This window comes from Diuraphis noxia, unplaced genomic scaffold (genome assembly GCF_037042655.1).
Source record: "Diuraphis noxia isolate RWA-SAM2 unplaced genomic scaffold, SU_Dnox_SAM2 contig0001, whole genome shotgun sequence".
Lineage (NCBI taxonomy): Eukaryota > Metazoa > Arthropoda > Insecta > Hemiptera > Aphididae > Diuraphis > Diuraphis noxia.
In genome coordinates this window covers 88372468-88388998 of record NW_028301711.1, presented here as the reverse complement: position 1 = coordinate 88388998, position 16531 = coordinate 88372468, and the positions used below count along the sequence as shown (strand labels likewise).

Below are 16531 nucleotides of genomic sequence, written 5' to 3'. Positions count from 1 at the left end.
TTGTATTTACTTGCTTAAATCTATATTATGTATTTTAGGTTTAAGGTAAATAGTTACATAAGATACACACATAAAAAATGTATAAATAATAAAATTGTGATTTTATAAATCTTTTAAAAATTATAATGATGAAATAAAAATATATATATTATTTATGGCTTATGTTTGCTATTATACACAAACAAAAAAATAAAATAAAATATACATTAAAAAATAAAAAATATAACCATATGATATAAAAAAATTATGAACTGAAGAATACATTGTTGAATAATAGAGATGGGACTTGTTTGCTTGTGTAAGTTTACAACTTAACATTTGTTAGTAAAAAGCTATTTTCAAAACAGAATAATCTCCTTATTGTCCTGGACAAATGCCTATGTCAATTATTGTATCTTGCTGACTAAAGCTGAAAAAAATAATAAAAAATAATATTAATAAAATTATTCTGAAAATTGTATCAATGTAAAATAGTTACTATAATCAATATTATTCAAATTTTATTAATGTATTATAGTGGTGTGCTTATAGAGTATACTTATACTATTTATAATTGTCTATGTGTTATAGAGAAAATTAAAATCAATAATTATATTATAAATATATAAACTATTTAATATTATGAATTATTAATTCTATCAACATTTAACATTACTATAAAATTGAACAGTCAATAATTACAAATTCTCAAGTAATCAATCCATACCGGATTGTAACTTTGTAAGATAAATAATTATCTTTTCCATATTTCTTTTAAGTTGCTTTAGATGTGAAATAAAAAATAAACTTTAAATAAATAATACACCTATTAAAGAAATTGTAACACTATACCAAACTTACATGAATTGAGTAGGTATGTAATTGTTGTAGATAACATGATATTAACTTGTTTTTTGCGATGATTTTAATTCCTTGTCTATACATTGCACCTAGAAATAATAACAATGTTATATAAAATAAAATCTACACAAAATATGATGACTAATAACTATGAACGACTTACAAAAACCACATCTAAGGAGAACTGTTTAGATTTGAAATTTGTATACTGTACACTGTAGTGAAATTATTATTCAATTAAACAAAACAAAAAGTGTAAAATACTTTAAATACTTAAAAATTAAATCAAAAATATCAAAATTGATAATAATCATTTTTTCTTTATCATGAAATTAAAAACAAAAAATAAATTAATAACCTCAAATATTGGTTAAGATTTGAAATGGTAACTTAAATGGAATCCTCATAAATTTCTCTACCGATAAAGTTTTGGGTTCACAATTTCTCGTTCTCTTATGTGTGATTAATCTCGTCCGCAAATGGACGACCACAATAATTCTGAATAGAAAACATAATATTTACCCTTGTTATTTTGTAATTACTATACCTATTGTTCAGCGTTAATAAGGTTTTGAGACTTGTCATAAATTAAGTTTTTATGTATGCATAAAAAAATAAACATATAACTGCATAAAACTATAAAATAGTCAAGTACAGAGGTTCAAATTTTAGTCACAATACCATTTGCAGCTTGCTTCTGTTAAAATACTAAGTCCTTCATCCACAGCGAACATTCTTATTTACTTATCGTTTGAAAGTTTAAAAGTAAATCTAAGTTGTCGGATAACAAAAATCGTTTTCCTTCATTCAAAACAAATCACCTTAATTACAAATACTGTATTTTAATGTAATATAAATACACAAATAGGTAGGTAATCTAGACAATCTAGTATTTTTCGGACAGGTTTCAACTTAGGGGGACCATTGCTTCACCAAACGTTTTGGTTTAGGCTCTTCTAAGACGCATTCCCGAAGTCGAGGGTCTTTGAACACCCCCCCTAGGTGTATTTTTGAAAATGTTTAATTTTTGTACAATGTTTCTGAAACTCGGGAACTGGGTAGTTTGAAGGTCGGTGATCAAATTTGGCGTCTTGTGTCGAGACCGTAGAAGCCGTTTTTCCCTGTAATTTGGGGCTTCAAAAGTTTAAAATTTACATTTTTTTCGGTTTTTTCGGCATGGGCACTAAGATTTGGGCGCAACAAACCGTTTTTGTAATTGAATATTATAGAGGACTTTGCGCCGAATCGATGGGTACCGAGATCGACGTTATGCGACTTGTGGTTCGGGAGTTATGATTTTTTTGTATGTTTTTTGTACTTAGAAAATTACGTAGTAACGTGTTTTTTGGATTTTGAATTTTCGATCGATCACTATGAAACTCGAGATTCTGGTATTTTAGCGTACGACAATTCAAAAAGGGTCTATGGTCGAAGTACCTACGACCATTATTTCACCCGTAATCTGGGAAGCAAAAATTTGAATAACACATAAAGTTATTTTTCGTATAACCATACGTTTCCTTATGGTATACGTCTGTTTAATGTTTTAAGTAATAATTATTTTGAACTTTTTGTTAATATGCCACTTAAACAACACGTTTTCGAAAAATCTAAATTATTAAACTTACAAAGTACCCTACGGGGATCAATTTTACCTCTTATGATTTTTGTCCTATCTATGACGGTTTTCCCGGGAAACAGCTGGAAAACGTGATTTTCCGAATTACGAAATTGTCAATTTTCCCGGTAAACCGATGGCCAAACGAACATTTTGCATAGAGGTCGATTTGTTTTCCGAGAGATGCTACACTAGGATCAGTTTTTCATTTTTCCAAAAAGTCATTATTTAAAACTTTTATTTTTTAAAAGCCATTTGACGTATACGATGTTTTTAAAAAACCTAAATAACACGTTTTCGAAAAATCTAAACCATAGAACTTACGAAGTATTCAACGGGGATCAATTTTACCTCTTATGATTTTTGTCCTATCTATGACGGTTTTCCCGGGAAACAGTTCGTAAGCTAAATACAATAATATTTGAATTTAAAAATACATAAATTTGAATTATACAATAATTGTACAATAATTTTACAATAATTTTTAAAGTTGAAAATACATAAATTTGGGAAATGCATTGGGATATTTTGTGTTTTAATGTTGGTGCACCTGCTTTTGAGTTCGGCCCCGATTTATTCGTTTATTCCATGAAAATTATTCTGCCTGTTATCTCGGGGCCGAACTGTACTAGCCCCACACCTTGATGATGACCCATAGAGTAATTATAATAATTATTATTATTACTCTATGTGATGACCACGGTCTTATGAGATAATAGAATTGATTAAAATATTATAATATCATATTAATTAATTAATGATAATAGTAAAGAAAAATCAATACTGATTACTGATAAAAAACTTTAAAACTTGTGAAATAAAATACTAAACCATGTGGCCATGCAGCATAGCACTATTACTTTAATAGTTAAATATGTATAGTTAGTTTATGTTGTAAACCGTTATAAGTAGACAGACAGTTTAAATTTCTTTAAAAGCAGTATAATATACGGTATACCTAACAAAATAGTTGTTGAATCAATAAGTTTGTCAAAAATATTCCATTGAACTTAAAATTACATTATACCTAAGTCCTAATTTGGGATATATTTATGTATTTTATTTGATATTTCAATCAAAAATATACCTATGTATTTAAGTTTATATTATGAAGTGTGATGTAAATTTGATAATACATGAATACCAACCACTTGGAAAGCACAACCAATTGTTATATTCTGTGGCACAACATTTGTACCTACATTCAGTTTATTGGTAAGTTTTCTTAAAATGTATATGTAGAAAAATTGTTATGATTAATACATTAATTTGTACATATATTACCATACATTATTATGACGTCTTAACAGTTTTTATTTAAATTTTATTTTCAGTTAAATCAGTTTTGTTCATTCAGTTACACCACCAATAAATGTTATTCAAAGTTTGATAACACAAAATTTGTTATACTCTTAAAATTATTGGCTGACACCAATACACCATAGCACAAACCTAATACAACTTCATATATATTATATTATTCATTTACTTATTACCATCTACTTGGACACAACAAGATGGTTGCCTATCTACATCATACATACTTAAAAATATAATGTTCTCTGTTCAGAAGTACTTATAAGTTGCATATATTCAAATTTTACATTCTGGCATAGTAATTATTACTAAGAACAGTAAGAACTAAGTTGATCTGTATTTACTACAAATATACTTGGCCAAATGATTTGGAGATGGATATTGAAATCACATAATTTTCTATCGTCCATTACATTTTCCAAACAAGAACAATAACAAATAAAAATGTTGTTTCCCATATATTATTTTAATAGTTGGGAGGGACTACAAAATGAATTAAGTATGTAAACATATTTTTTTACCGTTAAATAATTTGGTTATATTTATCCTTTTTTAATTTATTAGATAGTAAATACTCAACTACTCAAGTTAATTTCAAAGAAGATTAAAAATCAAGTCTGACAATCTGCATTCCAGAAAAAAACTTAATCCCAATAATATAGTAAACTAAAAATATGTTAAATGAAAATAGTACTTGCTAATGTTTTTTTTTTTTTTAATTTTAACAAATATTATACAATTAAGTTAATTTAGCTAACAACATCAATCAATCATTGATACTTAAATGGGTGGTAAAATATGTTTTTAGAAAATTAAAAAAAAAATCATAAATTACTCACCTTCATTATTATACATGGTATTATTAAATATTTTATTTAAATAACTACTTTGTTATAATATTAGGTAGGTATGTCTTAATCCTAATATTTATGTATCATAAAAATATTTGTATTTAAAATTATATTGTTTTAGTGTTTTGCAACTGAATAGTTCTTCTGTTTGATTGGTGTTGTTAGCTATTTATTACCACCTACGAAATCTAAGTTAAAATATTATTAGTCCCATTTTTAAATTTTACTGTATTTTTTTAAGTTAGGGGTTAAGTTGAGTTTGTTTCAATTTTTTTGAATACATGTTATGATCTTAACTCATATTTTGCATTACTGCATAACGAATATTTTGATCTAACTGTATCATTTAATTTGGAATAGATTTATCATAGTCCTGGGCTTTTAAATATTATGGTAACATTTTTGAAGGGTGTTTATCTAGCAGGTGCTCCATCAAATTTTATAAATGTGCATTTCTTTCATAGTAGTAATTGTAAAGTCGATCAAGTGCGCTTCTACTCCTTTATTATTTGCCTATTAATTATTATAGTTATTACTTATTACATACTTCTCAATTTAAGCCGAAAACTATAATGTATTACTATTATGATAATGTAGGTACATGCCGTACTCCTGATTTTGATAATAATAGAAATATAATTTTCATATAGTAGCACTAATCAATGGCGGTAAACTGTGTATTTTTGAATGAATTCTTATTTGATTTGATAATCCTAAATAAAAAAATATCTTAATAATTAATGGTAAAATATATTTTAAACCTAATAGGTATGTACAATATACATATTATACATATTATTATTATAGGTACCTAAATCTTGTAGTGGATCACTTCTATTAAATTGGTAGATCACCTGCTACACAAATGCCTTTTATAGTGGTTCATAATAATAGAAATATAAAATGGGGTGATTTCAGTCACGACATATTGAAATAGCTAAGTTGTTTTTGACATATTACCTTATTGTTTGTAACAATATTCATAATTATTGTATTGTTAAAAAAACATAATATTATATAAATTTAAATTTGAAATATTTAACTATCCATAGTCTTTCACTATTAAATTATTTTAAATTATTTAAGTGGTTCACAATATTATAAATATAAAATGGAGTAATATGTGGAATTTGCAATTTTGAATTAAGTTGTTTTTAATTAAATAATATAGATAATTGAAAAAAAAGTTGTACAATTAGTATGCATTTAAAATTACAATATGCTAGATGTTTACTTATAGGTTAGGCACCATATAATATGTATATTTAAAATTATGATTATTAACTTGCTATAATTAATTCAAAACTAATGTGAAATAGTTTTGAATGGTAATTAAAAAAAAAAAATAACCTATTAGAAGGTAAATCATAAAAACAAGACCTACAAGTTTAGTAAAGTTTTAAATTAATATTGTATTGAAAAAATATTGGCAATAAAACATTGTTAAATTGTGAAAATAACATTTTAAATATGGCTCTAATCACCTCATTTTATATAGATTTAGTTACATTTTTAAACTTTTGTCAGTTGTATCATAGGGGTGTGCTGAATATGCTTTAATTTAAATAAATAATAAGGTATATAAAACAATTTCTTAGGTAGCTCTGTATGCGCCTCTGAAGAGATTTTACAAATGGGTAATGAGCCTCGTCAATTTATCATAAACCATCTGAAATTAATGTCAGCATACACCTGTATTAAATTGTATGATTAAAAAAAATTGTATCATTTACTATGTAATTTTTTATTAGTCGCTTACTATGTTTTAAAGCTATTAAGTATATTTGTACATATTGATATATCGTTTAAACCACAAAATCAATTTAAAAATTATTGTGTTCAAATTTTGTACTGGACAGTATTATAAGACATTAAACTCAATAATTTATTTTCATAAGATATTGGTGTTTATTATACCTGGTATATTTGTTTAGTATTTATATGTGTGTATACTGTATTGTAAACTTTAAGGTGTACCATACCCATTGATTTTTATTATACTATATTTTTTTGTAATTGATTTTTTTTTGACAATTTAAAAAAATAGGTATATATTATTCTAAAGATATACTAAAATGTTATTATAGTGGGTTATAGTTTATTTAAAACAAAATCATGAATAATTGTAATAACTAGTTTTTCCGATTATTCAAGTTTAGTCTTATTATTATAAGTTATCTAACCGACCTCATAATTACAGTACCTATACTACGAAAACACTTACCAATATGCCTACAGATTTAGTGTATACTAAAGAGTAATGAGTAATATTTATACCATATACTTAAAAATAATAATCATAAATCAACTAACAAACATGAAAGAATTAAAAAATAAAATTACATTTTCAAATACAACCAATATTTTTGTTATTATAACCAATTTAACTGAAAAAATAGGCAACAGTAAGTTAATTAAAGACCAAGATATACCTTCAATTAGAAAAGAATTCAAGCTTTCAAGATGTTTTTATTATTGTTTATATGATGTATCCTTAGATGAAACATGTATAGTGTACACCAAGTCAGTAGATATACAAAATATACGTTATTGTATATTACTTCACAAGTTTTAAAGTTTTTTTATCAGTAATCAGTATTGATTTTTCTTTACTATTATCATTAATTAACTAATATGATATTATAATATTTTAATCAATTCTATTATCTCATAAGACCGTGGTCATCATAGATAATTATAAATAATGATAAAGGTATCGCCAAATATCGGTAATTGTAAATTGTAATACGATTATTATTGTTCTATGGTAATATTGATTATGGAGGGGATTTGGTGCGACAGTCAAGGTCAACAAAACGTAGCTTTAATGGTTAAATTAGCATAAAGGTGTAATAGCACTAATAGCTCGACATTCAATTAATGAGGTTCAAAGCACAACAATTATCAATATGTTTAATGTTAGGTACCTTAGGTAGTTAGTTCGAACGGTATCGAATTTATCAGTTATAGCTTCTGGGTTTTACAAATTAAAATTTTCCAGCGGTACCGACTTTCAACCACCAATACTTTGAGGAGCTGTATCTCGCAAACGAATCATTGAAAAATAAAAATGTTAACGCGTAAATTCACAATAAAAATGGGATTATTAATTCATGATATTTTTATTATATGTTACCATTTGAAAATCAAAAGTTGATAGTGGTTTCACTAATAAATATAAGGGTGAAAAAAATTAAAATATTATACGGTTTTAGAAAAACATAAACCTAGAAGTTTAAAAAAAAAAAAATTCAAAAAAAGTTAATACTTTTCGAGATAATTAGTGTACCCACTTAAATGGATCACCCTGTATTATATATTCATTAAATATTGGATATCGACCCGAGAAATTACCTAAAATACGCCACTAGTACCAGGGTTATAGTCGATAATCGTTCTTCAGTATTAGCGTCGTTGGTGCGTGGCGCGTAGTTTCGACGGCCGGTGGAAGTATTCAACGAACATCACGATCACATTATACGTCCCTGTTACATATAATTCAATCTTTCAGGTTCTAAAAGAAACTTCAACGTTTCTACAATGTTCCTTCAATGTAAAAAGCGCAACATTATCATTGTAAATTCAGCACATTCATTGCTCTGCTTAGAGTCTTGAATTAAATTCTGATAATTAAGATTTTCTTTCATCCGAGTTTCCCAATTAGTTTTTAATTAACATATTCAAATTAAATTTAAATTTTTACAACATTGGATTTTCACTGGATTTCACATTTAGTGATTTTCTTATTTTGTTGTAACTCTAAAAATCTAAAACAATAAATGACCGCAGATACTTGAAATTTTCACTGAATGTTTATATAGGCATTTTATATATTTGATAAAATTTTCAAAATATTTAAATTTGTTTTGAGCTGTTTACTGACATTTTAATTTTTCAACTTTTTTAGTTTTTTTTCCTATAAATATCGATAAAAATGTATTTTTTCGGTAGAAAAGCTTGAAAATTTAATACAAGGCTTCTAACACATTTTAACAATAGCAGTTGAATAATAAAATAAATTCATGGTCACAATTTTTTTTTTTTAAAAGGATTCAAAGTTTGAATTTTGACAACATAATATGTAAAAATCACGAAAATCCGCAAAGTATTTCAAACAAGAAATTCATAAAAAATTTTCGTTTTAAATCTATGATTTGAAAATTTTTAATAATCTATAATATATCCTAGACACATAAACCGTCTTCGCTCAGAATCGTTTTTCGTATACAATGATATAATATAATTGGATTCAAATTTAATTCCATCCATTACAGTAACCCACTTGTAACCTACAGTGCAGCAGAGCGACATCCACGACTTACCCGCTTTTTTTACCTTATTTTTATCGAACGCGATAAGTGACGAATAACGATTTGCGTTGATGAAACGGAATCAGTAGTACCAGGATCCAGGTAGTTTTTTTTCAGGGATAAGGGTAGTGCCTTCCATATCTGAAACCCCCCCCACCCAAACTTAAAAAAAACTTAATATTAACATTTATTTTAAAATTTACTATTTTAATTTTATATATTATATATACAGGGTGATCCATTTAAGTGGGTACATTAATTATCTCGAAAAGTATTAACTTTTTTGAATTTTTTTTTTTTAAACTTCTAGGTTTATGTTTTTCTAAAACCGTATAATATTTTAATTTTTTTCACCCTTATATTTATTAGTGAAACCACTATCAACTTTTGATTTTCAAATGGTAACATATAATAAAAATATCATGAATTAATAATCCCATTTTTATTGTGAATTTACGCGTTAACATTTTTATTTTTCAATGATTCGTTTGCGAGATACAGCTCCTCAAAGTATTGGTGGTTGAAAGTCGGTACCGCTGGAAAATTTTAATTTGTAAAGCCCAGAAGCTATAACTGATAAATTCGATACCGTTCGAACTAACTACCTAAGGTACCTAACATTAAACATATTGATAATTGTTGTGCTTTGAACCTCATTAATTGAATGTCGAGCTATTAGTGCTATTACACCTTTATGCTAATTTAACCATTAAAGCTACGTTTTGTTGACCTTGACTGTCGCACCAAATCCCCTCCATAATCAATATTACCATAGAACAATAATAATCGTATTACAATTTACAATTACCGATATTTGGCGATACCTTTATCATTATTTATAATTATCTATGATGACCAAGGTGTATTGATAAGGTGTCGTCACTCTGGACCCCTATACGTATACACTCTTGATTGAAAATATTACCACAGTTCTATAGTCACCAGAGCGCGCTTCCTGTCCTATGAAGGCCTATGTATTCATACTTTTAAATGCAAAATGTATTAAAAATTACGAATTATAATGCCATTTTTTTTTAAATTGAAGTTTAGTATTTACTAAAACAATGAATCATAATAAGTTTTTTTTTATTGAGTTGGCATAATAAATTGGAGCCTGTAATTATACATTAAATTTGCATTTTAATCATTTGCAATATTTTTTATCGAGTAGACATCAACTATAAAAAATGATGTATAATTTAGTCACTTATTCTTTGGATATTTGCATCCTTCTTAAAATCTTTATATTAAATTAAATCTATTATGATTCTGCTCCTAATTTTAATAGTAGTCTGGTATAGTGAAGTATTATTTTCTAGTGCTCATAATCACAATGATATAATATAATTGGATTCAAATTTAATTCCATCCATTACAGTAACCCACTTGTAACCTACAGTGCAGCAGAGCGACATCCACGACTTACCCGCTTTTTTTACCTTATTTTTATCGAACGCGATAAGTGACGAATAACGATTTGCGTTGATGAAACGGAATCAGTAGTACCAGGATCCAGGTAGTTTTTTTTCAGGGATAAGGGTAGTGCCTTCCATATCTGAAACCCCCCCCCCCCCCAAACTTAAAAAAAACTTAATATTAACATTTATTTTAAAATTTACTATTTTAATTTTATATATTACTAGCCGACCCGTCACAGCTTCGCCCGTGATTGGTTGTTTATTTTGCCTTCGGACCATGATATGTAGAATTTTTTATTCAAATATTATTGTTTATTGTGATCGGCTAGTAAATATAAAAAACGGTTTCTAGCGTTATAAATGATAAAAATAAATACTGATAAAAAATAAATAATTTATGGTTGATAAAGATTTATTAAAGAAAATTTATTAAAGAAAAAAAAAGAATTAAAATATGAATTTTATAAGACTTCTGAGTATATGATGTTTTTTGTTATATTTCCTGTTGAAATTAAAATCATAAGATGATTCGGGTCTCCAGTTCGAGAAAATGCCACGTATAATTGCCCATGTGAAAAGCACTCTGTACGAAGATCTACGCCAACGTACTTGAATGTTTGACCTTGTGCTTTGTTTTTGGTAATGGCAAAAGAAACTTTAACCGGGAATTGAAGCCGTTTGAAAGAAAACGGCAAGTCAGAGGGAATCATGGGAATTCTTGGAATAAATGCAATTTCTCCTTTCGCTGGCCCTGTAAGAATTACGGCTTCTATAATATTATTTCGCAACGATTTTATTTGTAATCTTGTACCGTTACATAAGTTCGGTGGTTGAAGATTACGTAATAATGTAATTGGAGCACCAATTTTTAATTTTAGTTTATGAGGAGGAAATCCCGAAGGAGAAAGAGAATTGAGAAATTCTTGTGGATAATGAATAGCATAATCTGTTGATGTAACTGTATCAATAGATAGATATTCACGTGAGTGTCCATCGAATTTTAGAAGGATGATATCATTAATTTCTTCTGCTGTTACATTTCTTGGAGAGATTATAGCTCTTTCACATAACCACTGATCTGATTTATTGGACAGATTAAAAATGTCTGGATAAACTGTAGAAATCAACTCTAACACGTTATTGACCACCCGTCCAATCGTGTGATTGACAGAAATGTAACCATTTTCATTTTCTAAAGTTCCATTTCCAATTTTCAACAACTGTGCTGGAAAAATATCGTCCCCTCCGCATAAATAAACTCTCATGTTTGTTCGCAAATAAAGTTTTTCAACATAGTTCCATATATGGGAAGATTTTAAGCAAGCATTAACGACATCAGCTTGAGTACCTTTAGGGATTACTGGTAAGGTTTGACGGAAATCACCAGCGAAAACGAATGTTATGCCACCCATAAACTTATTATTACACCTAAGATCTTTTAATGTTCGATCAATTGCTTCGATATGTGATCTGTGACTCATTGTACACTCATCCCACACAACGAATGAGGTTTTTTGAAGAATTTTTCCATGAGGGCCATTTTTACGAATCGGACAAACGTATTCTGTATCAAATAATACATTTAACGGTAACTTGAAAGTCGAGTGAGCAGTTCTGCCGCCACTAAGGAGAGTTGCTGCTATATCAGATGAAGCTACTGCTAATGCAACTTTACCTGAGGATCTAATTTGAGCCAACAACAAATTAATTAGGAATGTTTTTCCTGTACCACCCGGAGCATCTAAAAAAAAAACTCTTCCTTGATGATTCATTACGCTTTCTGTAATAACATTAAAAGCATATTTTTGATCATTTACTAATTTTGGTAAATTGATTTCTACAAATTCTTGTAATCAGTTATCATCGAAATTCAAAAGGATCAGATGCATTTTCATTTCGAACAGGTGAGTTCATTCCAAATTCAGTTAAATATTTTTCAGACAGAAAAACAACTTTATCTTCTATTTCAATCAAACCTTTATTAAATATTTCATCAGAAAAAGTAAATTGCAAGTCATTTAATCGAGTGCGCTCTGTAAGAAGAATATCTTCACAAAAATCATTTCTGAACTGTTCCCACAAAGATTGAGGTTCAGACGGTTGGCAGAAAACTATGATTATTGCGAATAATTCTCTTAATTTTGAAGGACATTCTGAAAGAGTTGCCTCCGCTAGAGTATTTTTCCATTGCTCGTCATTTTCTAAAAGCCCAAGAGCAAAACAGGAAGCTTTAAAAGTCGCGTGAATGACTCCATCAAAGGCCTTCAAGCTTTCAAATGAAGTAGGACCTTGTACATAATTTAGTAACAATCTTAAATGGAAGCACTCACTTTGATTTGGGTGAATCGTGTAAATTCTACCAATGGCAGTGTCCATTTTTATTCCTGGCCAACCTGGAACATCTTTTCCCCGTCTTCTCTTTAACCAGCCTCTGCTATTATCCCAGGTGTAATAAGAAGGAACTTCATGATAGAACAGTGTTTTCGCAAAATCATCATGTGAACACAGTTCAAAAAATGCAGTTAGTGTCGTTTTTCTTGGATTTTCAATAACTTGATGAAGATTATTATCATTAAAGAAAACACGCTGTCCATTTTCTAGATGAACAGCCAAGTGCTGAACTGTCGGATCTCTATCATGGATTTCAAAATTGAAAATTCTCCAAAACGCTTCAGAAGTACATATGTATCGACCATTCAAAAAATTTGTAATCTCATCGTTTTCACGATTAACAGAAAAAGTAGCTCTATCTGATCCTTTATTAATATATTTACATATGTATTTTATCGCTTTAACCGTATGACAGTATTCTACGTTAATATGCGCATTAAAGCACCTAGATAGCACTGGACAATACGGTACAACCCAACGGTTGTCAACCACGATTTCTGTTTTACCACGAACTTTTAATATTGCAGTATAACCTCCATCATCTGGTGATCTCCGTCGGTAAGTCGGATAACCATCATCTCCAGTTTGAGTATCCTTGACCAATTTGTGAGGGTATTTCTTACTACATTTTCCAATATTCATACATGGCAATCTAATATTTAACTCGCCGCATGGGCCATGAATCATATTCTTGCAAACTATTTCATAAAGTATAGGATCTCTGTCTTTGTTTGGTATCTCGGCAGAAATAATTTTATCAATTTCATCTGGCTGAATTTTCGTTTGTAACCACAAAAGAATGTGGCAGTGTGGCAAACCTCGTTTTTGCCATTCAACACTGTAAACATAACAATTTACATCTCCGAAAATATATTTATTTTTTAATACATGCATAACTTTTTTAGTTTGAGATGAAAAACTCTAGAGATTATATCGTGTCTATCAAACGACTTTTGATCTTGAAATAATTCATTTTTTATTTCCGGCCATTCCGGGTTGCATGTAAAAGTAATAAATAAATCTGGACGGCCAAATTTACGAACATAAGTCATGGCATCCTGATTTTTTTCATGCATGTAACGTGGGGAGCCAGTAAAAGAGGAAGGAAGAATTACTTGTTGCCCAACGTTATTAGCATTAATATTTGCATCATTGTTAACAGCATCTCGGAGGTGAACATAATCATCCGCACGTAGTTGTTTTTGATGGTTACGAATAAAGTGTAGTCTTTCAGAAATCAATTTTGCCATCATATCTACGGCGAATTGGCTGAATAATGTTTTGTAATAATGTAGATGATTTAGACTTGTTTCTCTAACCATAAACCTATAAGAATAAAATTGCATGCAGGATACAGTTTTGGTTCGATTTTGGTTATTTTCCTGTAATATATTAATGTGAAACCGTCTTCGCCTCTAGTATACATCAATGGATATTGCAGTGCATCATAAGATCTATTCAATTCGGAAACTCGACTCAATTGTCCACTCCGACCGTGCAGAACTATATCTCTGGGACCTTTATCTTCATTAACTAATAATACAGCTACTTCATCGATGGTAGGTGCATTATATTGACCTCTGTGTTCATCTTGAGGAACTCTGTCAGCATGAATAATTAACTTAAAGTTTTGCAACTCATCAAAAGACCTCGACTCCAGATTAGATCTAAAGCTCTGTATGAGGTGATTATTTTCACGCAAAACTGTTTGCAATGATTCAATGAGACCTCTTTTCATATTTGGAATCATAATTGTTCGAATAGATATTTGATCCGACTCTGACATAAAATATATTTGTAAAAATTTAGCATTATTTCCAATTTCGGGTAATAAACTACCTATTAAATGATGCACTTGACCCTGAATTTTAAAAGAGGGCATGAAGTTCCCTTCACTTATTTCGTTTGCTCCAAACGATGTCATTTGAAACAGAGTGTTATACCGTCTAGAATTATCAAAGAAATGTTTTGATAGAGGGTGAGAATTATCAATTAAACTTTTAATTAGGTCTGGAAGATCCTCAAATTGGTGTAAAACAACTTTACCGTCAGCGCAGCAAAGTCCATGGGTTTCATCTTTCCATTTTTTTGCATGGCACTTAGGACATAATATAGTCATTCGTCCAATTTGAAGCGCTTTAATATTTAAATAATCAATCTCGGATTGATAATTAAACGCTGATTTCATACTCAAAGCGTTACGTTGCTCCTGAGCACGTGTTTGAGAACGTTCTGGTGTGTTATTTTGTTGCCTTCTGTTATACATTCGAGATGCATTGGCAGTTCTTCTGCTAATGCGTGCTCTTTGCGCTCTCGGCATGATAATGAATTGGCCACTTACTCAAAATTTGGGTAAGAAAAAAAGGTAAAAAAACTAAGTACAAATTATGCCAGTGTGCTGATGCCAGTGACTGATGTTCTCTTAGATTGTTTACTATAATGTAATATTACAAAAACTTTAGCCACAGCAACGCGTGGCCGGGTCGGCTAGTAATATTATAATATACAAACATGCCCGATAAACCAATAGCAACCACTATATAATACACTACTTATTATTATTTTAATCTGCACCAATAAACTAAATTTTTTATAATTTAGTTTGTTTTTTTCTAGACAGATGGCGCCACTGTTGTATTTTTGACATACAGATTTCCTACATTTCGGGTGGATTTTCATAAAATATTCTTTCATAATAACCTTGTCCTATCAGTAACCAATAGTAACTATATGTCATACAATAAGTTTACCATATGTTTCCATTTTATATAAGAACAACTCATCCTCTTTGGATCTGCAACCTATAGAACCGTAACAACTAAAAATATTTAGTATATTTTTTGGCCGAAAGAGGGCGCCACTACTTTGATTCTGTTTTTGATTTTGTATGAACTTTATACTTTTTTTTTATTGACAAAAGTGTTACTATAACCTTCAGCGGAGTGTCGGGTTTCAGCCAAAAAAAATTTCAACCAAATCGGTTCAGTAGTTTTCTCGGTAAGCGCGGTCTAAGAAAAACCCTTACAATTTTATATAATAGTATAATACGCCACTAGTACCAGGGTTATAGTCGATAATCGTTCTTCAGTATTAGCGTCGTTGGTGCGTGGCGCGTAGTTTCGACGGCCGGTGGAAGTATTCAACGAACATCACGATCACATTATACGTCCCTGTTACATATAATTCAATCTTTCAGGTTCTAAAAGAAACTTTAACGTTTCTACAATGTTCCTTCAATGTAAAAAGCTCAACATTATCATTGTAAATTCAGCACATTTATTGCTCTGCTTAGAGTCTTGAATTAAATTCTGATAATTAAGATTTTCTTTCATCCGAGTTTCCCAATTAGTTTTTAATTAACATATTCAAATTAAATTTAAATTTTTACAACATTGGATTTTCACTGGATTTCACATTTAGTGATTTTCTTATTTTGTTGTAACTCTAAAAATCTAAAACAATAAATGACCGCAGATACTTGAAATTTTCACTGAATGTTTATATAGGCATTTTATATATTTGATAAAATTTTCAAAATATTTAAATTTGTTTTGAGCTGTTTACTGACATTTTAATTTTTCAACTTTTTTAGTTTTTTTTCCTATAAATATCGATAAAAATTTATTTTTTCGGTAGAAAAGCTTGAAAATTTAATACAAGGCTTCTAACACATTTTAACAATAGCAGTTGAATAATAAAATAAATTCATGGTCACAATTTTTTTTTTTTACAAGGATTCAAAGTTTGAATTTTGACAACATACGTAAAAATCATGAAAATTCATAA

General features: G+C 28.9%; 2 protein-coding genes and 2 long non-coding RNA genes across 4 annotated transcripts; 1 reads left to right on the top strand and 3 right to left on the bottom strand.

Annotated features, from left to right (window-relative positions):
• Positions 1-1161, bottom strand: LOC149062357 (uncharacterized). The gene is made up of 3 exons (XR_016189629.1): positions 1004-1161; positions 841-929; positions 1-409 (listed from the first exon to the last, which is right to left on the bottom strand). It is a non-coding gene; the product is annotated as an uncharacterized LOC149062357 (long non-coding RNA).
• Positions 1162-3417: 2256 nt separating this feature from the next.
• On the top strand, positions 3418-6523 carry LOC149062356 (uncharacterized). Its single transcript, XR_016189728.1, has 3 exons — positions 3418-3673; positions 3793-4274; positions 4340-6523. It is a non-coding gene; the product is annotated as an uncharacterized LOC149062356 (long non-coding RNA).
• A 1591-nt stretch (positions 6524-8114) lies between these two features.
• LOC149062355 (uncharacterized) lies at positions 8115-13432 on the bottom strand. Its single transcript, XM_089215299.1, has 5 exons — positions 13036-13432; positions 12331-12906; positions 11217-12029; positions 10964-11105; positions 8115-8172 (listed from the first exon to the last, which is right to left on the bottom strand). The coding sequence occupies exons 1-5, from the start codon at positions 13430-13432 to the stop codon at positions 8115-8117; spliced, it is 1986 nt and encodes a 661-aa protein (XP_089071425.1).
• A 613-nt stretch (positions 13433-14045) lies between these two features.
• On the bottom strand, positions 14046-15301 carry LOC149062354 (uncharacterized). The gene is made up of 2 exons (XM_089216581.1): positions 14150-15301; positions 14046-14071 (listed from the first exon to the last, which is right to left on the bottom strand). Exons 1-2 carry the CDS (start codon positions 15063-15065, stop codon positions 14046-14048), a joined length of 942 nt encoding a protein of 313 aa, XP_089072707.1. The 5' UTR covers positions 15066-15301.
• Between the last annotated feature and the right edge of the window lie 1230 nt (positions 15302-16531).